Here is a 27,842-nt window from a genome sequence, read left to right on the forward strand (position 1 = left end):
AAAAGTCATTTTTTTTTAAGATTTTTTTTTTGATGTGGACCATTCTTAAAGTCTTGATTGAATTTGTTACAATATTGCTTCTGCTTTTAGGTTTTGGTTTTTTGGCCTCAATGCATTTGGGATCTTAGTTCCCAAACCAGGGATCAAACCTACACCCCCTGCATTGGAAGGCAAAGTCTTAACCACAGGAACACCAGGGAAGTGCCTCAAAAGTCTTAAGTTAATCATATCTATGATGTTCTTTTAATCATGTAAGGTAACATAATCACAGGTTCCAGGGATAAGGACATGGACATCTTTCTTGGCCATTGTTTGGTCTACCACAGGTAATAATAAGGAAAGAGTAGAAAGTGGACAAAGGTTATGGTTAAATACAACTTTTTACTTTCAAACAAGTGGGAAAGGAATAAAGGAAATACTGGACTCTCTATGCATGTTCCCATTCTTCTGTGTTCTGAGACTGTTCTGGCCATTGCAATAGCCATTAACTAACTATATGTGGCTATTAAGCCTTTTGATGAGGATATTTCAAATTAAGATGAGCCATAAGTATAAAGTACATTTCAAATGTGAAAGACAGTACAGAAAAAATGTAAACTATCTTCTCACTAGTTTTATAACAATTTTCCATTTTGAAATAAAAAATTTTTGGCCTATTAAATGAAATAGGTAATTAAAATTAATTACAATTCATTTTTACTTTCTTTAATGTGGTCATTGGCTTCCCAGGTGGCACAGTGGTAAAGAATCCACTTGCCACTGCAGAAGATGCAGAAGATTTGGGTCCGATTTCTGGGTCAGGAAGATCACTGGAGTAAGAAATGGCAACCCACTCCAGTATTCTTGCCTGGGAAATCCCATGGACAGAGGAGCCTGACAGGCTACAAAGATTCACAAAGAGTTAGACATCACAGTGACTGAGCACGCACGTGCACACACACACACACACACATAATGTGACCATTAGAAAAACTTAAATTACATATGTAGGGAGGTGGCACTTTAGACTGTTAATTTCATGTGTCAACTTCTCTGGGCTGAAGTCCTAACCCTAGCACCTCAGAAAGTGGCCATATTTGGACATAAGGCCTTTTAAGATGTAACTAAGTTAAAATGAGGTCACTTGGATGTACCCTAATCCAATATGACTGACGTCTTTATAAGAAGAGAATATTTGGACACAGACATACATGTGCAGAAGGAAAATGATGTGAAAACACAGGGAATGATAGCCATTGACAAGCTAAGGAGAGAGGCCTGGAATAGATCCTTCCCTCATGGCCCTCAGAAGAAATTAACCCTGACAACATCTTGACCATGGAGTTCAATCCTCCAGAACTGTGAGAAAACAGATATTTGGTTGCTTAAGACAACAGTCTATGGAACTTTGTTATGGCAGCCCTAGCAAATAATACATCATGAAAAGGATAATCTAAAACAGACTGAGTACATAAGAACATCGGACAAATAGACTTTGAGACAAAAATTGTTACTAGAGGCAAAAGAAACTGCATTTTATAATAATAAAATTTAGCAATAAGATGTAACAATTATAAACATACATTTATTAACAAGAGAACCTCCAAAACATGAAGCAAAAACTGACAAAATTGAAGGAAGCAAAAGACAATGGGACAGTAATAGATATAGACTTAAAAATACCACTTTCAAAAATAGATATTAATATAACAACTAGGCAGAAATCAACACAGAAATAGAAGACTTGAAATGCAAAAATGCAAATCAAAACCACTTCACACCCATTTCAAAAGCTAAAGTAAAAATTATGGAGAATGGCAAGTGTTGACAGGAATGTGGAAAAACTATAAACCTCATAAATTACTGGTGAGAATACAAAAATAATACAACTGTTTCAGAAAAAAAAGTTTAATAGCCCTTCAAGTGTTACACAAAATTTTCCCATATATACCAATTAGACCTAACAAACATCTATACAACACTCCATAACAACAGCAGAATACACATTCTTCTCAAGCACACCTGAAACATGTGTGTGTGCATGTAGGCTCAGTCGTGTCCGACTTTCCAACCCTATGGACTATAGCCTGCCAGTTTCCTCTGACCCTAGGATTTCCCAGGCAAGAATTACTGGAGTGGGTTGCCATTTCCTCCTCCAGGAGATCTTCCTGACCCAGGGGTTGAACACATGTCTCTTGTGTCTACTGCACTGGCAGGGGGATTCTTTACCACTGAGCCACCAAACATCTTCCAAGATACACCAAAAAACAAGCCCCAGCAAATTTAAAAGGCTTAAAACTCCATAATGAATGTTCTCCAACTACAATGGAATGAAGCAAGAAATCAGTAACAGAAAGATATTTGGGAAATTTACAAACAGGTGGAAGTTAAACAAAACATTCTTAAAAACTAACAAATCAAAGAAGAAAGCTCAAAGGAGATTAGAAAGTAACTTGAGATGGCTAAAAACAAAACACAACACACCATAACATATGATATGAGGCTAAAACAGTTCTTAAAGGGAAATGTATAACTGAAAACACCTATATTAAAAAAGAAAAAGACTTCAAATCAATAACCTAACATTCTGTCTTAAGACACTTCAAAAGGAAAAGCAAACTAAACCCAAAAGTAGTAAAAGGAAGAAACTACTAAAGATTAAACTACTAAAGTAAAATTAATAAAATATAGAATATAGGAAACCAGCAGAGAAAATCAATGAAATCCAAAGTTGGTTTACTGAAAAAGATCAACAAAATTAACAAACCTTAAACTAGACTGACCAAGAAAAAAGAAAGAAGACTCAAGCTATTAAAATCATGAATAAAAGAGGGAATATTTGTAATGAATTTATAGGAAAAAAAGCATTATATAAGACTACTATTAATAATTACTTGCCAATAAATTAAATAAGCTAAATGAAATAGAAAAAAATTTTTACAAAGAATCAAATTACTGAAACTGACTAAATAATAAATAGAAAAACTGAATAGACATACAACAACCAGATTAACAGTCATAAAATTCATCCCAAAAAAGCAGCAGCTCAGGCTTTTTTAGCTTCACTGATGAGTTCTAAGAAACAATTAAATAAAAAGTACCAATTCTTCACAAATTCTTCCAAAAACTAGAAGAGGAGAAAACAACTCATTCTGTGAAATATCACCCTGATACTAAAACTGGTAAAAAAAAAAAAAATCAAAGTAAGAAGAAAACTACAGGGCAATTCTCCTTTTTGAATATAAACCTTAAAATCCTTAGCAACATACTAGCAAACTAAATATAGCCATTATACCAAGATTCACACAACAAGATCAACTAAGATTTTCCCCCAGGATTGCAAAATTGATTCAATACACAAAAATCAATGTCAGTTGTTAATCAATCAATAATCAAATAACATATTAACAGGATAAGTGATACAAACTAGTTAATGATCTCAACAGTCACAGAAATAGCATTTGCCAAAATCCAACACTCTTTCATGATAAAAATATTCAGCAAACAAAAAATAAAAGAAATTTCCTCAATCTGATAAAGAGCATCAGTGAAAAAAGCCACAGCTGATAGCACACATACTGGTTAAAAACTGGATTTTTGGCCCTGAAATCATGAAAAAAAGAAGAATGTCTATTCTTGGCACTTCTATTCAACATTGTACTTTCTACCTAGGGCAATAAGCAAGCAAAGGAAATAAAAGGCATCTATAGCAGAAGAAGTAAAACTACCTATATTAATAGATGACATGACTCTGTATACAGAAAATCTTATTACCCACTAAAATAACTGTTAGAACTAAAAACACAAGTCCAGCAAGGCTTCCCTGGTGGCTCAGATGGTAAAGAATCCACCTACAATGCAGGAGATATGGGTTTGATCCCTGAGTTGGGAAGATCCCCTTGAGGAGGAAATGGCAACCCACTCCAGTATTCTTGCCTAGGGAATTTCATGGACTAAGGAGCTTGGCGAGCTACAGTTCATGGAGTTACAAAGAGTCAGATATGACTTAGTGACTAACACACAGCAGCATTGCAAGATATAAGATCAATGTACAATCATTATGTTAAGTTCTACAGCTCAGTGCTAACCATATTACTTACCAAAATTACTCTCCCAAAAGATAGGTCAAGATTTCTTATATTTGTATACCTCTCTTAAAAGCTAAAATATATTCCCCAGTCAACTTATTCATCATAACATTGCCAGGAATAACAACATGCTTGGCGCTAAGAACTCAATAAACATTTAAGTATATAAATGAATGAATGAATGAATACTGGGTGGGCCTTATACTCTCAAGGAGAGTAGAAGTATAGAACAGTCTCTGTGCAGATTGAGTGCAGGTCCCAACTCTGCTCTTTACTTGTCTATGTGACACAGGGCAAGTTACAATGCTATTCTATGTTTCTGCTACCTCCTCAGTAAAAAAAGAATAACAGAATTATTGGGGAAATAAAATAGTTAATATATACAATGTGCTTAGAACAACGTTTAGCATAAAGCAAATAGAACTTTTATTATGTTATTAGTTCAACTTTGGAAAATGTAAACAGCCTATACAATACACCATCTGCTCTAAGGTCAGCAAGTGTATAGCACTTCTCGAAATGTTGCACCTTATATTATTATGTTAAGAATCACAGCACTCCTTTTCCAGAACCTGTCTTGACCTTCTCAATACCAGTCTCCAGTAAGCCCAAAGAGGAGAAAAAATTTAACACTGTTTGCAATGCTGTGGTGATTTCACTGTCATTCTACAAAAACAGCACCAGAACGCAACATTTGCTCTACAGGCTTGATCTAGTACCCTGCCAATAAATTCTCTCCCCACAAAAAAGAACAGTCTGTTACTGACTTCTAACTTCTAATGGGCCTGCTAACCACAGAATATTGGATTATTATTTAGATTAAATGTCACTTCCCATTTATTTAGATGACTATTTGGCCAGATTTAGTGTTAATGTCAACTTCTAAGGGATGTCTTTCATTGGACCATTTGTCAGTTCCTAGGACATGCCAAGTTTTGTCCTGTTTCAGGCTTTTGTATTGTTCCCTCCATCTGGAATGACCTTGCCCTGACTAACAGAACTGTCACTGTTATCTTTATCAAACTGTTTATTTCCTTATGCAAATTTATGACTTGTCATTTGTTTATTGTCTATATATCCAACTACAATGTAAATTCCATGGGGGCAGGAAAATGGCTGGTTTATTTATCACTTGTATAATCTGGCATGAGAAAAAAAGTGTGGATAAATGGAAAGATGAATAATGGATGGATGAATTTTGTTAGTTCAGATTCAACTTAATTTCTTAGTACCTAAAATGAGTATCAATAGGTTTAAAAAATAAAGATCAAAATTATAACCTTTAAAGTGAAAATATATTTAGTATACAGCATTTAACATAACAGAAAAGTAAACTAAGCATTTTAGAAGATTTTTCTATAAAAATAGTTGATATCAAACAGTTTCCTTTTTGCTCTCTATTATCTAGAGAATAAAAATAACCAGAAAATCAAAATTTCTAAGCACTTTAGCTAATCAACTGCTGGTAATTGCTGGTATATAACAACTCTAAGCTACAAAAAAATTGAAAAAAGTATTCATCCTTATACCTCATATGTATGTTCTGTGAAGAACTAAAGTGATTTTCCTAGAAATTAAATGTTTTATCTATTAGCTGCAATGATGACATAAGACTTGGGACAAAATAGCTATGTTCCACCAGGAATCAGTTGGACCATAACTTAGAGTAAGTAAAGAGCCACCATCAATGAGACAATACCTAAGGATGTAATACTATATTTTATTCTACCAGTACATAAAATTTTCTGACCCTAGAAAGCACAAAGATGAAGGTGGAACTGATTAACTTCACAAGAAAAAACAAATTTTTCTAACTCTATTTTTTTTTTCATTTATTTTTATTAGTTGGAGGCTAATTACTTTACAATATTATAGTCGTTTTTGTCACACATTGACATGAATCAGTCATGGATTTACATGTATTCCCCATCCCGATCCCGCCTCCCACTTCCCTCTCCACCCAATCCCTCTGGGTCTTCCCAGTGTACCAGGCACGAGCATTTGTCTCATGCATCCAACCTGGGGGGCTGGTGATCTGTTTCACCCCACATAATATATATGTTTCGATGCTGTTCTCTCGAAACATCCCACCCTCGCCTTCTCCCACAGAGTCCAAAAGTCTCCAAAGAAGACATACAGATGGCTAACAAACACATGAAAAGATGCTCAACCTCACTCATTATCAGAGAAATGCAAATCAAAACCACAATGAGGTACCATTACACGCCAGTCAGAATGGCTGCTATCCAAAAGTCTACAAGCAATAAATGCTGGAGAGGGTGTGGAGAAAAGGGAACCCTCTTACACTGTTGGTGGGAATGCAAACCAGTACAGCCGCTATGGAGAATAGTGTGGAGATTTCTTAAAAAACTGGAAACAGAACTGCCATAGGACCCAGCAATCCCACTCCTGGGCATACACACTGAGGAAAGCAGATCTGAAAGAGACACGTGCACCCCAATGTTCATCGCAGCACTGTTTATAATAGCCAGGACATGGAAGCAACCTAGATGCCCATCAGCAGATGAATGGATAAGGAAGCTGTGGTACATATACACCATGGAATATTACTCAGCCATTAAAAAGAATTCATTTGAATCAGTTCTAATGAGATGGATGAAACTGGAGCCCATTATACAGAGTGAAGTAAGCCAGAAAGATAAAGACCATTACTGTATACTAACACAAATATATGGAATTTAGAAAGATGGTAATGATAACCTTATATGCAAATTTTTCTAACTCTAGTAACACAATAAAAGTGATTCTAAGATTGAGAAGACTACCTTTAGGAACAATCAATTAGGTTCACTATTCAACAAGATCCTGCAAAGACAAAATTTAAATTCAGGGAATATTTGTCAAGACCAATGACTCTTTCTTCTATTTATTTATATTTTTATCTTAACTATCTTGCTAATTTTCAGAACATTTTGAAAGCACCAAATTGTTTTAAAGTATCTAATGAGAGAATTAAATTATATCACAATGAAATCCATCTTCCTGTTTTATTCTTTTCTCCTTTGAGACATTCTCCCAATTGCTAATCACCACAAGTTAAAAGCCCTGGTTTCCCTCACTATGGCCCACGTCATATAAAAATATGACCTGTCCATGAATATAAGTAAAGATTCATCTGCACAAAACCAGAACATCCTCCATCATACACTTGCATCTTGCCAAACCTATTTAAAAAAAAATAGTGAACGATGTTCTTTAATGCAGTCAACTTGCATTTAATTGAACCAATAGTATAAAATAATAACACAAAATAATTATATAAAATTCTTCATAGTTTCCTTTGGAAATCATCTGATTTCTCATTTTTTGGTGTGTCTTTGCCTTCTTACTTACTCACCCTAATATTAGTTAAATGTTCATATTCATTTATCCCCTAAATTTAAACTGAGAGAGGAATGTGAGCCCTTAGGAAGTTACAGAACAAAAATTAATGGGGATTAAAAATTGGCCACAAGAATCAAGGAGACACAAGAGATGCAGTTTCGATCTCTGGGTTGGGAAGATCCCGTGGAGGAGGGCATGGCAACCCACTCCAGTATTCTTGCCTGGAGAATCCCATGGACGGAGGAGCCTGGCAGGCTATGGTCCATGGGGTCGCAAAGAGTCAGACAGGACTGAAGTGACTGAGTGCGCACACATGAACAACCAAGGACTGGCAGGCTGGCAAAAGCCTTCAAGGCTGGAATGCATTAGGCTTCTTGGGGAGATTCAAATGCAAACCTATAGTTCCCAAATACTTGAACTTTGTGATAATATACTTTTTTTCTCTCTCTCTCTCTGTCTCTCTCTCTCCTGACTCCAGTCTCTCAACTTCTTTAGTCACAGACTGCTGTTTCTCCATCTTTCCACCCTCTATTCACCCTTCAGCATCATCTCAACTTTCAGTTTCCACTTCCTTCCCGGGTGCAGGATAGTCTTTCTTCACAGATTTGGCATATTTTAGGGTGTTCTCAAGGAAATTCTTCCAGAGCTGACTTATTAATTAGGTACAAATTGCCAACATCTGTTGGATCATAGAAAAAGCAAGGGAAACATCTACTTCTGCTTTACTGACTATGCCAAAGCCTTTGACTGTGTGGATCATAACAAATTGGAAAATTCTTAAAGAGATAGGAATATCAGATCACCTTACCTGCCTCCTGAGAAATTTGTATGCAGGTCAAAAAGCAACAGTTAGAACTGGACATGCAACAACAGACTGATTCCAAATCCGGAAAGGAGGACGTCAAGGCTGTATATTATCACCCTTGTTTAACTTATATGTAGAGTACATCATGAGAAATGCTGGACTGGATGAAGTACAAGATGGAGTCAAGATCACCAGGAGAAATATCAATAATCTCAGATACATAGATGACACCACCCTTCTGGCAGAAAACAAAGAAGAACTAAAAGGCCTCTTGATGAAAGTGAAAGAGGAGAGTGGAAAAGCTGACTTAAAAGTCAACATTCAGAAAACTAAGATTGTGGTATCTGGTCCCATCACTTCATGGCAAATAGATGGGGAAACAATGGAAACAGAGAGAGACTTTATTTGGGGGGCTCCAAAATCACTGCAGATGGTGACTGCAGCCAAGAAATTAAAAGACATTTGTTCCTTGGAAGAAAAGCTACGACCAACCTAGACAGCATATTAAAAAGCAGAGACATTACTTTGTCAACAAAGGTCCATCTAGTCAAAGCTATGGTTTTTCCAGTAGTCATGTATGAATGTGAGAGTTGGACTATAAAGAAAGCTGAGCACTAAAGAATTGATGCTTTTGAACTGGGGTGTTGGAGAAGACTCTTGAAAGTCCCTTGGAATGCAAGAGGATACAATCAGCCCATCCTAAAGGAAATCAGTCCTGAATATTCATTGGAAGGACTGATGTTGAAGCTCAAACTCCAATACTGTGGCCACCTGATGCAAAGAGCTGACTCACTTGAAAAGACCCTGATGTTGGGAAAGATTGAAGGCAGGAGGAGAAGGGGATGACAAAGGATGAGATGGTTGGATGGCATCACTGACTCAGTGGACATGAGTTTGAATAAATTCCAGGAGTTGGGAATAGACAGGGAGGCCTGGCGTGCTGCAGTCCATGGGGTCACAAAGAGTCGGACACGACTGAGCAACTGAACTGAACTAAACTGATAGTGCCTAAGACCAACAATGTTTTAGGGGTACACATAAATGCTTTAATTTTAATTCTTTTAAAATCAGAAGAAAAAATGGACATAATAACTAATTACATTCATCTTTACACCAATGCAATCATAAATATATAATTCAAATATATTTATGGAAGAAAAGATGCATAAAGGCAAAATTTTATTGGGCCCACAGAAGTCATAATAGTCCTTGAATTCTTCTGAGTCAGCACAACCCTACATCCTCCTCCATCAGAACTTGTCCATTCTAGCTGGATGGGTAACACCCAGACCAGAGGCGACTATAGACTATTTATTCCAAATGTGATTTATGGTGATAGTTGCATAACTCACTAAATCTACTAAAAACTATTAAATGGTCACCCTTAATATAGGATGAATTTTATGATACATAAAATATACCTCAATAAAAAAATTTAAAGATGTAGATTAAATAGGAAAAGTAGAAATACAAGTGTATCTAGAGGTACAAAAAGATGCATTTCAGATTACTATGCTAATTTGAATCAAAAGTTTATCCATAAAAATGAGCTATAATAAGGAGAATTAAAGTTTTATCTATCTTAAATATGAACATCTTAAAAGATGATGCTGTGAAAGTGCTGCACTCAATATGTCAGCAAATTTGGAAAACTCAGCAGTGACCACAGGACTGGAAAAGGCCAGTTTTTATTCCAATACCAAAGAAAGGCAATGCCAAAGAATGTTCAAACTACCACATAATTGCACTCATTTCACATGCTAGCAAAGTAATGCTCAAAATTCTCCAAGTCAGGCTTCAACAGAACATGAACCAAGAATTTCCAGATGTACAAGCTAGATTTAGAAAAGGCAGAGGAACTAGAGATCAAACTGCCAACATCTGTTGAATCACAGAAAAAGCAAGGGAATTCCAAAAAACATCTACTTTTACTTCACTGACTAAGCTAAAGCCTTTGACTGTGTGGTTCACAACAAACCATGGAAATCTTAGAGATGGGAATACCATACCACCTTCAATGCCTCCTGAGAAACTTGTGTGCAGAACAACAAGCAACAGTTAGAATCATTAAACAATGGACTGGTTCCACATTGGGAAAGGAGTACGTCAGGCTATATATCGTCACTCTGCTTATTTAACTAATACGCAGAGTACATCATGTGAAATGCCAGGCTGGATAAATCACAAGCTGAAATCAAGACTGCCAGGAAAAATATCAACAACCTCATATACGCAGATGATAGCACTCTAATGGCAGAAATGAAGAGGAACAAAAGAGCCTCTTAATGAGGATAAAAGAGGAGAGTGAAACACCTGGCTTAAAACTCAACATTCAAATAACTAAGATCATGGCATCTTGTCCCATCTCATCATGGCAAAAAGATCAGGAAAAAGTGGGAATAGTGGCAGATTTTATTTTCTTGGGCTCCAAAATCACTGCAGACGGTAACTGCAGCCACGAGATTAACAGATTCTTGCTCCTTGGAAGAAAACCTACGATAAGCCTAGACAGCGTATTCAAAAGCAGAGACATCACTTTTCCAACAAAGGTCCATATAGTCAAAGCTACGGTTTTTCCAGTCATCATGTACAGATGTGAGAGTTGGACCTTGAAGAAAGCTGATGCTGAAGAACTGATACATTCAAATTATGGTGCTGGAGAAGAGTCTTGAGAGTCCCTCTGACAGCAAGGAGATTAAACTAGTCAATCCTAAAGGAAATCAACCCTGAATATTCATTGGAAGGGCTGATGCTGGAACTGAAGCTCCAATACTGTGGCCACCTGATCGAGGAGCCAACTCACTGGAAAAGACCCTGATACTGGGAAAGACTGAAGGCAAGAGGAGAAGGGGACAACAGAGAATGAGATGGTTAGATGGCATCATTGATTCAATGGACATGAGTCTGAGCAAACTCTGGGAGACAGTGAAGGACAAGGAAGCCTGGAGTGCTGTGGTCCATGGGGTCATAAAGAGTCGGACATGACTTAGCGAATAAACAACAGAATGTACAATATACAAACAAAGATGAAAAAGTGAATCAAAAATGCCAAAACATTCTATATGTGAAAATAATTACAGAAATTTGGTGCTAAAAAAACAAACTCATTGTAGTAGTAATTAGGGGAGCCTGGTTGTAATTAAGTACAGGAAGGATATTAAAACTTCCAAAAGATATTTCTCTAAGCCACAACAGAAGAATAAGAGCAACAGAATAATTGGAACCACATCCAAACCCACTTCCTTGTTATTTACCAATATCATCTAAAGAATACTGTCTAGATGCTGGCATTAGACAATCTTCAGTTGACAACTTTAAATCACATTAAAACTAAAAAAAAAAAAAAATCAAAGAATTTTATGACACGGGTTAAAAGTTTATAGCCTTGAAACTATAAAAAAAATTGGTGCCCACTACAAACCACATCCCGGCAACTGTCATGTCTCTACAGTGAAATGGTTTTGTTGTGGTTGAGGCAATCATCTCTGAGTTAATTATTAGCTACTATTCAAATCAAGTATAATTTGTCTATTGTACATTAGATCACTTTTAAGAGAGGGGTACAAAATTTCATTTTTAGCAACTGATATTGAATGTTATAATCATTGATTTGTCATCCTATGCAATGCAATCAAAATGAGTAGAAAACTGTTTTTTACCACTGCATGAAATGGCAGTCATTTTTCAGGCAGCTGAAATTAAGTTCAAATGTTATCTGCTTAATGACAGTGAGCATTTATATAAAAAGAGAAAATGAATACTTCTTTTAAAATGTGCTTTCCTATTATGTTACTTTGAAAAGTATCTAGAACTAGCACTTCCCATTTACATAAAGCAGATTTTAATCATTTTGTGGTTTGGTTTGGGGATCTAAAATAAATAAATGTTATCTTAGATTGTAAGACTAAGCGAAGTTAGTCAAGATTTCTCTATTATGAAAAGATATAATAATTATGATAAAATAATGTCAATTGCCATCTTTTTAATCTCAGCATATTTTTAACACTGGAAATACTTTTTTAATAGCCTAATAAAATTAATATTACTCATCAGCAGAATACTTTCTAATGTACAAAGAAGTTTTCATATCCTTTGTTGCATTAGAACCTCAAAACAATGCAGTATGTTAGCATGGTGAATAGTTTTTGATGAGCTGCCCATCATCCTTTTCCTCTTCCTCTGGCAAAAAAACAACCCCACTATTCTTTAAGGAAATCACCTCTCCCCAGTCACAGCAGTATGGTTTGGGTGGAGTTAACCCCATCCCTTGTACCAGAAATGGTTTAAGCCAATTAGTATTCTTTATCTTTCAGGTCTCATTAATTGGTTCAGGAATAGTTACTTAACTCAGTCATGTAACTGTCACTGTCTTGTGTTCTAGGACTTCTAGGCAAGGGCACTTTTTTTTTGTTCCGTGGGAACTAATGAAAGATTCTGAAACTCTCCTGAGTGGTACAGTGGAAGGATGTACGATCTGGAACCAGAAGAGCTAACAATTTTTTTTTTAAAGACATGGACCATTTTTAAAGCCTTCATTGAACTTGTTACAATGGTGCTTCTGTTTTACGTTTTGCTTTTTTGGTCGTGAGACATGAGGAACCTTAGCTCCCCGACCAGGGTCCAACCTGCACCCCCTACATTCTAAGGCAAGGTCTTAACCACTGAACCACCAGGGAAGTCCTGACAACTGCTAACAACTTTAGTGCCACACAATGAAGGATGGAGAAAAAGGGAGGGAAAATGAGAAAGGCTGAGAGCACAGAATGAAAGCAGGAAAGTGAAGAAAGACAAGAAAAAAACAGAGAAAAGAGATGCCTAAGTCAGGAGAAGAAGTCCTTGTCAGAATAAAAGAGAGAGTCCAGAGCCAAAGAGTTAGGGTAGAGGCACAGCATCAAAAAAAAAAAGAAACAGAGCTTAGCCTGTAGTGGGTTCAGAGAATGAACAGGCTGTTATCACCCCTGCACTACACTTCCGGAAGGCTTCAGCATAAATTATTACCTGCACATCACCGCCTTCAGAAACTCTGATACTGCTCACAGCTCAGAGGTTATTCTGAAGTGGCAACAGCAGCAAGGATTCAAGGAAACATGGTCATAGGTTGAAAAGACCTAACAGAATTTACAGATGGAGAAACAGAAGTCTGAAATAGTTAAAATCCAAATTCTGAAGCATGACATATAAGGTCCAACCACGTTCTGTAACCCTGTCGGGGCACCACAGCGAACTGTCTACACCTCCAACTTTTCCATCCAACTTGGTTGCCTCTTCTGGTAAACAGCAGCGTTGCCTTCCGCTCCAACCTTTGGAGCACAGAGGCTGGGACACAGTGACCGCTCAGCGAACTAGGGCTGAAACAGACAATCCCATCATCCCATGACTCTAAATGCTGTTCTTCGCAAAATTCTCATATTTCAACAAAAGCACTTATCCATAACGTTAAATTCCATGACAGTTTTCACTCACGGGATCTAAACACGATTAGATATTGATCCAGAAGGGCCTACTTGGTTGCATGCCTTACTGTAGTCTTGGCAGGCTTTGGGAAAGTAGGGGCAGTCTCACTATTTGTTTCCTAATTACTGAGTGTTCTTCTGCTTCCCCTGCCTCTTACTCAATTTGCCTTCTCCTCTTTAGCTTCACCAAAGGAAAGCTGAAGCTTGCCTCTCTCTCAGTGCCAAAGCTTTTCCTTCATTAAGCAGGGAAAAGAGAACCAGTCAGGATGTCAGAAACCAGAGGTCTTGCTGTGACTCAGCTGCTCAAGCAGGTCAACCTCTCTTAGCCTCAGTTTTCTTCTAAGTGAAATGAAAACGGAAATTCCTCATCTACCTATCTCCCTCAAATGATGATTATGAGGGTTCAATAAAATAGTAGGTGAGCAAGTGCAAAGCTGTAAAATAAGGCATAAAAGATTTTTATTGTTAAAGGGTAGTTAATGACATTGGCCAAGATATGAAAACAAAATAAGTGTCCATCAATGAATCTCACTTATATGTGGAATCTAAATTTTTTTTAAATTTAAAAAAATACCAATCTCATATATATACGTTGATGGATGAAGTGAGGGGCAGGGGGTGTGCAAAACGGGTGAAAGGGGTCAAAAGGCATAAACTCGCAATAATAAAAATTAAAAGTTAAGGAGATATAAAGTACAGCATGGTGACTCTATATTGCACATTTGAAAGTTGCTAAAAGAGTATATCTTAAAAGTTATCACAAGAAAAATATATTTGTAACTTTATATAGTGATGGAAGCTAACTAGACTTATTATGATGACCTTTTCACAATATATACAAATACCAGATCATTATGTTTACACTGAAACTAATATATGTTCTATGTCAGTTATAAAAAGATAGCTAATGAGTCTTAAATACACTAGTGATTTTAGCAACCTTTGACTGGGGTTACCTGTAACACATTAGGCTAAATCACTGCTACCGTGTTTGCCAAAAGCAAATCATTTCATCATTAGCTGTTTATCAAGTACTTATCCTAAGTCAATCATTCACTACTTTTTTCTAATTTTCCCTAGAAAATAGAAGGTATATGAGGAATGCCCACTGGTAACTGGTTCTCTGACATATCTCCAAAGATTGGTAGACCTGCTATTTGACAAATGCTTGGGCTTTGAAGAGGCCACAAACACAGATAAAAATGAACATTATTCCTACACACATGGAATTTATAGCCTCAAAGAGCAACGCAAACAACAAATTTAGACACACACTCTAAGTACGCGTTAGTCTATACTTACTGTACTCTCACTTTGAAACAGCCCCACCAGTGACTTCACCTTCATTCCCACCCCCAGGGAAGCACACACCTCCAGACTGTGAATCACTGTGTTAGGTGTCAGAAGAGAATTTAACTCTATAATACTCTACAAGAAATTTTTTTCCCAAGTTAAGAGTTGACATACTATAAGAAAAGCAGTCCAGGTAGAGATCAGGAGACCTAAGTAGAACCTCAAATACAGAACCGGCAGCATAATTTGTGAGTACTGAGGCAAAATGAAAAATGCAGGGCCTCTCATTCAAAAACTATGACAGATAGCTAGTGGGAAGCTGCTCTACCGCACAGGGAGCCCAGTTCAGTGTTCAGTGATGACCTAAGTTGCAGGTTGGTGGGGGGAGGCCCAAGAGGGAGAGGATATATATACATATACACACACATGCACACACACACACATATAGCTGATTCACTTTGTTGTATAGCAGAAATTAACACAACATTATGAAGCAATTATATTCCAATTTTTAAAATTATTAAGAATTCCAAGGCAGTCACAGCAGAGCATTTAAATTAAGCCCAGTGCCTTCTGTGACTGCATAGGTCACAAGCCCATGAAATCTTCATGGATTCCATATTTACTGGGTGTGCAACTTTTATGCAGGGACTTAACCTATGTCAGGTTCCTTGCAACTATAAAATTAAGGGAGGGAAGAAAAGACTTTCAACTTCATTCCATACCTAACCTCTGCCTCTCTGTTAAGGAGATAAATCATTCATTTGGAGAGAGTTCTTTCATCCTTTTATATAACCATTAAAACTCTGACTGTGACTCAAAGCTAGTAATGACAACCCATTTATAGTATTTATCTTCAACCACATTAATGTTTCTTGCCTTTATATACTTAATTTTGTATAAAAGAAAACGAAAAGTCTCCAAATGAGAGTTCCAAGTTTACTATTTTCCCATGTATGCCATTTAAATCTGAAATTCCCAACTGAGGTTTCTATGAAGCATTTTTTCCCTTACTAAAATGTCTCCTTGCACAAATTAGATATTTTCTTTTTTCCCTCTCCCTTAAAAATTATTCAGAAGCAACCTCCACTTACGGTAAAATATCTAGGTCTCATCCAGTGAAAAGTAGGCAAAATGTCAATTTGAGAGTGAGTTAAATAACCCTTTTATTCCACCTGCTTAGTGCTTAGCGCTTAGCATAACATAACTGACAGCAATACAAACCAAGTGCTTTTAACCTGGAGCTTATGGAAAGAATTTTGGGAAGTAATTAACCTGAATGGAAAAAATTGCACCTTTATTTTCATTAACCTCTAACTTAAATTTAGCGTTTTATTCCATTATGAACGTAAGCATCAAACCACAGGAGTATGTTGTCGTTGTTCAGTTGCTCAGTCGTGTCCGACTCTTTGCGACCCCATGGACTGCAGCACGCCAGGCTTTCCCATCCTTCACCATCTCCTGGAGCTTGCTCAAACTCATGTCCATTGAGTCAGTGATGCCATCCAACCAACTCATCCTCTGTCGTCCCCTTCTCCTCCTGCCTTCACGCTTTCCCAGCATCAGGGTCTTTCTAATGGGTCAGGTCTTCACATCAGGTGGCCAAAGTGCTGGAGCTTCAGCTTCAGCATCAGTCCTTCCAATGAATATTCAGGACTGATTTCCTTTAGGATGGACTGGTTTGATCTCCTTGCAGTTCAAGGGACTCTCAAGAGTCTTCTCTAACACCACAGTTCAAAAGCATCAATTCTTCGGCACTCAGCCTTCTTTAGGGTCCAACTTTCACATCCATACATGACAACTGGAAAAACCACAGCTTTGACTGTATGAACCTTTGTTGGTAAGTTTAGCATTTTATTCCACCATGAACATAGGCAACAAACCACAGGAGTATGAGAAGTGCCTAAGTATGACTTGATTACCAGTAAATATTAAGCACATTTTCTTATCATAATTATAGTTACTTCAGTCACTACTTTAAAATTGCTATGGTTATTGAATCCTCTAATAGATATTCTATTTTAATGTATTAATGAAAAATCATATGTACTATTATAACACAATTTGGCTTTTACATTGAAATAACTGTATTTCAATATAATTGGCTTCCTTTGTAATTCTAAATATCTCATTCTATGCATTCAAAAACATAATTCTGAGGAAAGGTCTATCGACTTCACCAGACTACCCAAATGGTCTATGGCACAAAAAAGATGACAGCTGCATTTCTGTCTCAAAAATAGTAACAGACTTAATAAAAACAGTCTTTAGAATTCTAGTTCAACAGCAATATCTACATTACAACAAACTTTTTGTGGTCCACTTATTTTAATATTACATCATCAAGGACACAAAAACAGAACAGCTTTTGCTGTTGTTGGTTTTTTTGGGGGGAGGAGCAGTTCCTCCTGTTTTGTTTTTTGTTTTTGCACATGACCACAGGATTTGATATGAAAACGTATAACACAGATACATGTTTTTACTGCATTATCTGAAATGTTATTTGGATTGGTACCTGGGATGACAGTAGGTTGCAATCAATGAACAGTCCTTTTCCGGTTTTATATCTGTGTATCAATCCAGTCATAATGGCTCCATAGGCATAAAGGCCAGTGGCAAGATCAGTCATGGCCACTCCTGGACGAACTGGATCTCCATCCTGATTTGAGGGTTGGGTTAAGGAAAACACAAATTGAAAATTAAAACCATCATATAAGTTCACAAATATTCTAAGGTCAAATAAAAGAAAGAATTGTATATCATGTGCACATACACACAAAAGAAATACAACAAACTGCAATTGTGGATATCTGTTGGTGGCAAGAATGTATTTATATTTACTGTATATTTATCATATTTCTCAACCCACCCACTACTAACCAAACTAAACAAAACCAAACGAAATAAAAGCTTCCCACTATACAATATATTAAGAGGGAACTTCAGACATGTTTTAAAAAATATTTTATTACATTTGGTTTTGTTTAGTTTGGTTGGTAGAGGGTGGGTTGAGATATATGATAAATATACTGTAAATATATTACTTGTAAGTTCAAGGATTCAAGCAATCAAAAGGCACAGGAGAAGCAGAAGGAGCTTCTAGACATTGAGAGAAGCCCTCACAATGACGAAATATTTAAGTAAAGTTTTAATACTAATTAACATCTTTAATTTATGTCAGTCTTAGTTGACAATCCAATCCATTGTAAAGATATGATCCATATGTAAAGATATCAGAATAGTACCAGGCAAAAGACACTTGCTCCTTGGAAGAAAAGCTATGATAATCATGAAAGTGAAAGTCACTCAGTTGTGTCCAACTCTTTGCTACCCCATGGACTATACAGTCCAGGGAATTCTCCAGGCCAGAATACTGGAGTGGGTAGCTATTCCCCTCTCCAGGGGATCTTCCCAACACAGGGATCAAACCCAGGTCTCCTGAATTGCAGGTGGATTCTTTACCAGCTGAGCCAACAGGGAGGCCCTAGACAGCATATTAAAAAGCAGACACTACTTTGCCAACAAAGGTTCATCTAGTCAAAGCTATGGTTTTTCCAGTAGTCATGTATGGGTGTGATAAAAGTGAAAGTGAAAGTGGCTCAGTTGTATCAGACCCTTTGCGACCCCATGGACTATTCAGTCCATGAATGTAAGTGCTGGACCATAAAGAAGGCTGAATGCCAAAAAATTGATACTCTTGAGCTGTGATACTAGAGAAGACTCTTGAGAGTCCCTTGGACTGCAAGGAGATCAAACCAGTCCATCCTAAAGGAGATCAGTCCTGGGTGTTCACTGGAAGGACTGATGCTGAAGCTGAAGCTCCAACACTTTGGCCACCTGATGCTAAGAGCTGAGTCATTTGAAAAGACCCTGATGCTGGGAAAGATTGAGGGCAGGCGGAGAAGGGGGTGACAGAGGATGAGATGGTTGGATGGCATCACTGACTCAATGGACAGGAGTTTGAGCAAACGCTAGGAGATGGTGAAGCACAGGGAAGCCTAGCATGCTGCAGTCCATGGGGTCGCAAAGATTTGGACATGTCTGAGTGACTGAACAACAAAAAGGCAAACAAGAAGCACCCATAAAAATTAGCTACCAAAGTTTTCATCAACATTATTATTAATCATTGTTGAACCAGTTTCTATTTTTTAGTACCTTGAATTATGCTGTCTTTCATTGCACATAATGCCTATAAAACCTACATTTCACAGTTCACCTGGTTGACACATTCATTCATTCACCTCCTTATTCATTAATTCCAGCTGTTGTTCAGTCATTTTCAGAAGCTAATTTTTCCTTTTCTGAAGTCTATACACAAACTGTGCTAATCATCTTACAAGACAGCTGAATAGGTCAAAAGCAAGTAAGTGAGACTAAATGGCAACCCACTCCAGTATTCTTGCTGGGAAATCCCATGGAAAGAGGAGCCTGATGGGCTACAGTCTATGGGGTTGCAAAAGAGTCAGACACAACTTAATGAATAAACAACAAGTTTTTTTCCCCTGCTTCCCAACACAATTTCAAGGAAGATAGTGCTACAAAAATTGGAAATTTCTGGGAATCTTCTATTATTACAGGCAAAACTTGTAATGGCATGAATCCATAAATTTAAAATTAATACCATCATTTGGATTTAAGACTTTATTAAAAGTGAGAGGTGAGTTCAAACTTAAGTTTATAGACATCACCTGCTTTCTCACTATAATATTAATATAATCACATTTTCTCTGCCATACTTCTCAGACAAATAGGGACAAATAAGATAATAAATCCTTTATATTATATTTTAAATTTCCTGAGAAGCAGAGACTATACCTAATATAAAAGCATCATTGCATTATCCAGCATAATGGTGAGATGCTTGACCATTAAATAAACATTGTCATCTATATATTACAAACAAAATTGCCACTGTTGACAAATGACAATTTGTGCCAAATAAATTTAATGAAATACTAATTTAAAGAGGCTTGCTCTCTGTGAAGACCTAGGGTGGTGGATGGAGAGGAGAGAGGTTCAAGAGGGAGGGGATATGTGTATACACACAACTGATTCACACTGTTGTACAGCGGAAACTAACACAACATTGTAAAGCAATTATAATCCAATTTTTTTTAAGAGTTTTGTTGCCCCGCTGCGAAGTCAGGCGTGAGGCCGCCGCCGCGATCGTGGCGAGGTCAGAGTGTCGGGCTGCATCATGGCTTACTGCCGGCAGGAAGGGAAGGATCGAATCATATTTGTGACCAAAGAAGACCACGAGACTCCAAGCAACGTAGAGCTGGTGGCCGACGACCCCAATGATCCGTACGAGGAGCATGGACTGATCCTGCCAAATGGAGACATCAACTGGAACTGCCCATGCCTTGGGGGGATGGCCAGTGGCCAGTGCGGGGAACAGTTCAAAGCGGCCTTTTCCTGCTTCCACTACAGAAAGGAGGATGTCAAGGGGTCAGACTGTGTGGACCAGTTCCGGGCCATGCAGGAGTGCATGCAGAAGTACCCAGACCTCTACCCCCAGGAAGGGGAGGAGGAGGAGGAAGAGAAGCCAGCAGATCCCTTACAGGAAGCAGCTGCCTCCGAGGCCACTGCAACCAAAGAGGCGGCGCGTCGAGCTAATGATGGCCGGGGCACTGGGCTCCAGCCGCCTTCAGAGCCCAGGCGAACCTCTCCAAGAAAGTGTCTTTTCCCTCCGTTGTTCTGTGCACTGTAACGTGCAAAATAAGTTATTGTGCTGACTGGGGGTGTTGGCCCTTTGCGGTATATACACTGAAAAATGGGGTTGTATGTATGTGTGTCTCACATGAACCTGTTGGTGAATGTAGCTGCCACTTTTGAGTCCTCAGATTGTCCTGAATTTTGCCACTTGGAAATAACATGCTGAATCATCTCAGCAACCAGAAATCAAAAAAAAATAAAATAAATAAAATAAAAGAGTTTTGTTTTTAAGTAAAGAAACTTGCTGACACTTTTTAGATTCAAAGATATGAATAGGCTGAAAATAAAAGCATGGGAATGGATATATCATGCAAACACACATAAGAATGCTAGAGTGACTATATGAATATCAGACTAAATGGGCTTTAAAAGAAACAAAAAGAAAGCTACCAGAGAAAAACAGAGAGATTTTATAGTTAAAAAAGGATCAATGTATGAGGAAGTATAACAAAAGCATACATGCACCCAAAAATTGAACCACCAAAATACAAAAAGCAAAAGTTACAGATTGGAAGAGAGAAATAAACCCTTCAGGAACACTAGTAGGGATGTCAAAACTGAAATATGAATAGTGAACAATGCAACTAGACAGAGGATTAGAAAGAGAAATAAAAAATTTAAACAATACTATAAACCAAGTATATCTAATAGATATAAAATGCACATTCTCAAGTGCACATGGAATATACTCTAGGACAGACCATATCCTAGACCATAAGACAAGCTAAAATAAATTTTAAGTGAGTGAGTTCATACAAAATATGTTCTCAGATCACAATGAAATAAATTTAGAGTCAATAACAGGCATATTTGAGAAACTCAAAACTATGTGGACAGTAAACAATGTACTCCCAAAACACCAGTAACAGACGAAATCATATAAGAAATTAGAAAATACTTCAAGATGAATGAAAATAAAGGCACAACATACCAGTATTTATGGATGCAGCTTAAGCAATATTTGAAGGAAATTTAGAATTGGTAAATACCAATATAAAAAAAGAAGAAAGATCTCAAATCAGTTACCTAGTTTTCTACCTTAACACATCAGAAAAAGAACAAACTAAACTAAAGCAAGCAAGAGGAAGGAAATAATACACATTAGAACAAAAATAATGAAATGCAGAATAGAATCCCAATAGAGAAAATCAACAAAACAAACAGTTGGCCCTTTGAAAAGATCAGTAAAACTGATGAACTTTTAGCTGAATCGTCCAAGAAAAAAGGAGACTATTCAAATTACTAACATCAGGAATGAAAGAAGGACATCACTAACAACTTGCAGAAATAAAAAGTATTATATGGAAATAAAATGAAAAATTATACAGACAATTTTGATAACCTAGATGAAATGGACAAACTCCTAAAAAGATATAAACTACTGAAACTGACTAAAGAATAAATAGGAAAAAAGGAAATCAATCCTAAATATTCAATGGAAGGACTGATGGTGAAGCTGCAGCCCCAGTACTTTGGCCACCTGATGTGAAGAGCCGACTCATAGGAAAAGATCTTGATGCTGGGAAAAACTGAAGGCAAAAGGAGAAGGAGGCAGCAGTGGATGAGATGGTTAGATAGTATCACTGAATCAATGGACATGAATCTGAGCAAACTCAGGGATATGGTGAAGGACAGGGAAGCCTGGCATGTTTGCAGTCAACGGGGTCACAAAGAGGTGGACACAACTTAGCGACTGAACTACAACAGTCAACATAAGCATAAGATAAAACTCAAAACCCTTCATGATAAAATACGTAACACCAAAACCCTAGGAACAGAAGAAGATTCTTCAAGCCCTTAAAGGGTAAAAGTGAAGAAAAGGTAAAGTCATAGTTAAAGGTGAAAGACTGAATATTTGTCCTCATTAGGAACAAGACAAGGATGTCTGCTCTCATCACTTCAATTAAACATTATGCTGTAGGTTTTAACCAGTGCAGTTAGGGAAGAAAAAGAAAAAAAAAAAGACTGGAAAGGAAGAAATAAAACTAACTTTATTTGCAGGTAACATACTTATTTATACAGAAAATCCAAAGGAAGCCACTAAGAAAATTCTTAGAACAAATAAGTGAGTTTAGCAAGTTTGCAAGATATAAGGCACCATAGAGAAATTAATCTTTTTTCTACACAGGAAAGAATAAATAAACCAAAAATGACATTAAGAAGCAATTTCATTTACAATAACATCAAGAAAAGTAAAATATGAATACATTTAACAAAAAAAAATACAAATATATTCTGAAAGCTACAAAACATGGTTGAAAGAAATTAAAGATCTAAATAAATGGGAAGACACCTCACTGTCATGATTCAAAAGATTCAAAATTGTGAATATTGCAATACTCCCCAAATTGATCTACAGATTTAGTGCAATTTCACCTATCAAAATCCTAGGTGTCTTTTTCTGCAGAAAGTAATTAATATGGAAATCTCAGGGACAAAGAATAGCCAAAACAACCTAGAAAAAGAAGAACAAAGTTGGAGGACACACACTTCCCATTTTAAAACTTACTACAAAGCTATTGTGAACAAGACAGCATGGATGGCACAGGCAGAAACACAGACAGTGGAAACTCTCACCTTCAATTTTGACAAGCATACCAGGTATAATTCAGAAACTGTCCTCAAAAAATGGTGAAAAGAATGAAGTTGGACTCCCTCCTCACACTACGTATAAAGTGAAAGTGAAAGTTGCTCAGTCGTGGCCAACTCTTTGCGACCCCATGAACTAGACAGTCCTTGGAATTCTCCAGGCCAGAATACTAGAGTGGGTAGCCTTTCCCTTCTCCGGGGGATCTTCCCAACCCAGGGATCGAACTCAGGTCTCCTGCAGTGCAGGCAGATTCTTTACCAACTGAGCTATTAGGAAAGCCCCACTATATATAAAATTAATTCTAAATGGACAATAGATTTAAACATATAAGCTAAAACTATTTTTTTAAAAAAAGAATATAGGAGTAAATCCTCATGATCTTCAATTTGGCACCGATTTCTTAGACACGACACCTATTTGGTTCAGCTGGTAAAGAATCCGCCTGCAATGCAGGAGACCTGGGTTTGATCCCTGGGTTGGAAAGATCCCCTGGAGAAGGGAAAGGGTGCCCACTGCATTATTCTAGCCTGGAGAATTCCATGGACTATATAGCCCATGGGTTCACAAAGAGTCTGACAGGACTAAGCAACTTTCACTCACTCAATGGCAACAAAAGAAAAAAAGATAGACGGTACATGATGAAAATAAGAGTCACATATGTTTCAAAGTAAACAATCAAAGAAATGAATAGATTAAAAAATGGAGGAAAGTTTTTGCAACTCACATATCTGGTAAGAAACTTATAAACAGAATTTATAAAGAATATTTACAATTCAGCAAGACAAAGTGGAAGCGTTAGTAGCTCAGTGATGTCCAACTCTCTGTGACCCCATGGATTGTAGCCTGTCAGGCTCCTCTGTCTGTAGAATTCTCCAAGCAAGAATACTGAAGTGGGATGCCATTCCCTTCTCCAGGGAATCTTCTTGATCCAAGAATCAAACCCAAGTCTCCTGCATTGTAGGCAGATTCTTTACCATCTGAGCCACCAGGGAAGCCCCAATACGAAGACAACCATTTTTCAAATGGGAAAAGAATTGAATAGACATTTCTCCAAAGAAGATACACAAATGGTCATTAAGCGTATGAAAAGATGTTCAGCATCATTAGCCATCAGGGAAATGCAAATGAAAACCACAATGAGCTTACAACTCAACAATAAAAAGACAACCCAATTAAAAAATAAGCGGAGGGTTTAAATGCACATTTCTCCGAAGAAGATATACCAATGACTAATAAGCACATTGAAAGATGCTCAATATCATTAGCCACCAGGGAAATGCAAATCAGAACCACAATGACAGGGACTTCCCTGGTGGTCCACTGGCTAAGACTCTGCCCTCCCAGTGCAGGGGGGCCAGGTTTGATCCCTAGTCTGGAACTAAATCCCACATGCCACAACTAAGAGTTTGCATGCCACAACTAAAAAGATCCTGCATGCTGCAACTAAGACCCAAAGCAGCCAAATAAACATTAAACAAACAAACAAACAAACACAATGAGATACCGTATCACACCCACTAGGATGGGTATCATGAAAAGAGAAATAATAAAAGTGTTAGCAGGAGGGATTGTAAAATGGTGTGCATGCTGCATGCGTGCTCAGTTGCTTCAGTCATGTCCAACTCTTTGCACCCCACAGACTGGAGCCCACGAGGCTCCTCTGTCTGTAGGGATTCTCCAGGCAAAAATACTGGAGTGGATTGCCATGCCCTCCTCAAGTGGATTTTCCCAGCCCAGTTATCAAACCCACATCTCTTACATCTCCCACATTGGCAGGTGAGTTCTTTACCACTAGCACCACCTGGGAAGCCAAAAATGATGTAGTCACTGTGTAAAAAAAAGACTGGCAAGTTAACACATGACCCAGCAATTTCACTTTTAGGTATTTAACCCACAGAATGAAGACATATGGGGCTTCCCCCAGTGGCTCAGAGAGTAAAGAATCTGCCTGCAATGCAGGAGACCTGGGTTCGATTCCTTGGTTGGGAAGATCCCCTGGAGAAGGAAATGGAAACCCACTCCAGTATTCTTGCCTGGAAAATCCCATGGGCAGAGAAGCTTTGTGGGCTACAGTCCATGGGGGTCTCAAAGAGTCAGATACGACTAAGCGACTAACACACACACATGAAGACATATATTCTCCCAAGAAACATGTGCATAAATTTTCACAGCAGCATTGTTCATAGTAACCTAAGAGTGGAAGTAACACAAATGTCCATCAACTGAAAAATGGATAAATAAAGTGTGGTATAGCTATATGATAGGATATTTTAGGCAATAAAAAGAAATGAAGAACTAATACATACTACATGGAAGAATTTTGAAAACATTAAGCTAAGAGAAAGAAACCAGTCACAAAATGTCACACATTATATATCATTTTTATGAAACAGCCATAATAGGCAAATCCATAGAGAGAAAAAGTAGAACCCAGGGCTGTGAGCAAGAAGGAATAGGGAGTACTGTTAATGGGCCTAGAGTTTCTTCTGGGGATGATAAAAATGTCCTAAAATTGATTGCACAACTCTGTGAATATACTAGAAAACACTGGATTGTACACTTTAAATGGATACATTGTATGGTACATGAATTATGTCTCCATAAAGCTGTTTCATTGTTTAAATATTAATACCATCATGATGCTGGTAATTAAAGCAGAAAAATAAACATAAATAAAAATCAAATTAATTTTAAAAATCTTTTTAAAGGCCTGCTGAAGAACATGTCTCTTGCATTGAAGAAAAAGAGGGCATCAGAGGATGAGATGGCTGGATGGCATCACCGATGCAATGGACATGAACTTGGGCAAACTTTGGGAGATGGTGAGGGACAGGGAGCCCTGGTGTGCTACAGTCCATGGGGTCACAAGGAGTCAGACACGAATGGGCAACTGAACAACAACAACAAAAGAATATGTATTTAGTGGAACTCTAGAAGTTATATTTCATCCAAGGCTGTTTGGTAACAATAATTAAAGAAGACATACCCATTCGTATTCTAGTGTAATTCAGAAATGACTATGCTCATACACTGGAAATCCTTCATAATCACATTCCTGTCATCTAAGAATTGTCAGCATGCCAGAGGAATAAGGAAGTAAAAATAAATCACCATTTAGCAGGCAGGAAACCCCACAGAGAACCACACTGCGGCTGTCAAATGACTAAGTGTTCCCAGGTGCAATCAGGCAGAAATAGAGAAGGAGCTGTGTATATGCTTGAAATGGAGCTCTACATCTAGAGCCCCACTGAAACCCTAATCCTGTGACAGTGCAAGCCAATGCATCTCTTCTTCTCAAATCTAAGAAAAATGGGGTGCTATGTTGGCCACCTGATGCAAAGAGCTGACTCACTGGAAAACACCCTAATTCTGGGAAAGACTGAGGACAGGAGGAGAAGGGGGCAACAGAGAATGAGATACTTGTATGGCTTCACTGACTCAATGAACTATGAATTTGAGCAAACTCTGGGAGATATGAAGGACAGGAACCCTGTATTGCTGCAGTCCATGGGGTCACAAAGAGTCAGACACGATTTAGTGATTGAACAACTTTTTATGACAATGGGTATAGAAATTCATCACTCACAATCCTTAATAAATGTATTTGAGGATAAATGGGTAATTCAGGCACAGCCACTGTTACTACATGGGTTGTATATGCATCAAAATATTTTGTCTATATATGTTGTCTTGTATCTATAAATAGACACAAGTCTATTTAACTTGTGTGCTTTTTAATATAAAAAGTAGAAATACAACATAAAAAAATGGGTCATTACTGACCTTGTTAAGCAATATGTCCTAGAATCTCATTATAACTTGTTGGAAGAAGTGGGTTTAAACTGATATGTAGACTTTTGGAAAGTCAATATTTTTATTTTACTAAATTTTAATTCTAACAATCAACGGTAGAATGATTTTTTTCATGGTCACTTAGAAACTGCTTTAAGTATATTAAGTTAATGTAGCCTTTTTTAAGAACAATTTGTGATGATTTTCCTAAATAACTAAAATGAGTATGCCTATCATCAACAAAGGTATAAGAAGAAGATTCTACTTAAGAGTTAAGACATATAGTTATAGTTAGAGGACAAAGTACAATATAAAAATATTAAGAGTCCTCCCAGTTACTCACTTGACATATTCATTTGTGTATTTCTCCATTCTCACTGTTTCAATGTTATTTTCTTATACTATCTCTTACCACATGTATTAAAAACTCATTACAAGTAAAACCTGAACATTAGTGGAAAAACTAGGTAAATCCAAATGAAATGTGCAGTTTAGCTAATAGTATCATTGTTATTGTTGTTATTTGGTCTCTAAGTTGTGGCCAACTCTTTTGCCACCCCACAGATTGTACTCTGCCAGGCTCCTCTGTCCATGGGATTTCCCAGCAAGAACACTGGAGTGGGTTGCCATTTCCTTCTCAAAGAGATTTTCCCAACCCAGGGATTGAACTGTGAGGAGTCTGTCAAGGCTGTATATTGTCACCCTGCTTATTTAATTTACAAGCAGAGTGCATGCATGTGTGCTCAATCACTTCAGTCATGTTCAACTTTATGTGACCCTAT

The 27,842-nt window shown here is 37.4% G+C and overlaps 2 protein-coding genes across 5 annotated transcripts in view; one reads left to right on the forward strand and one right to left on the reverse strand.

The window, feature by feature from the left end:
• The window catches only part of SUGCT (succinyl-CoA:glutarate-CoA transferase), a 734,496-nt gene that overhangs the window by 614,365 nt on the left and 92,289 nt on the right, over positions 1-27,842 (reverse strand). For all 4 annotated transcript variants that reach the window (XR_006334867.1, XM_043871981.1, XM_043871983.1 and 1 more), the window contains exon 8: positions 17,479-17,622. Coding sequence is in view for 3 of the 4 variants with exons in the window: in XM_043871981.1 (XP_043727916.1) it covers positions 17,479-17,622 (144 nt within the window). In the remaining variant the exon portion in view is untranslated. The remainder of the gene's footprint in view (positions 1-17,478; positions 17,623-27,842) is intronic.
• On the forward strand, positions 20,145-20,673 carry LOC122674643 (mitochondrial intermembrane space import and assembly protein 40-like). The gene has a single exon (XM_043873149.1). The coding sequence runs from the start codon at positions 20,161-20,163 to the stop codon at positions 20,671-20,673; it is 513 nt and encodes a 170-aa protein (XP_043729084.1). The 5' UTR covers positions 20,145-20,160.

Source organism: Cervus elaphus, chromosome 18 (assembly GCF_910594005.1).
Source record: "Cervus elaphus chromosome 18, mCerEla1.1, whole genome shotgun sequence".
NCBI classification, from domain to species: Eukaryota; Metazoa; Chordata; class Mammalia; order Artiodactyla; family Cervidae; genus Cervus; species Cervus elaphus.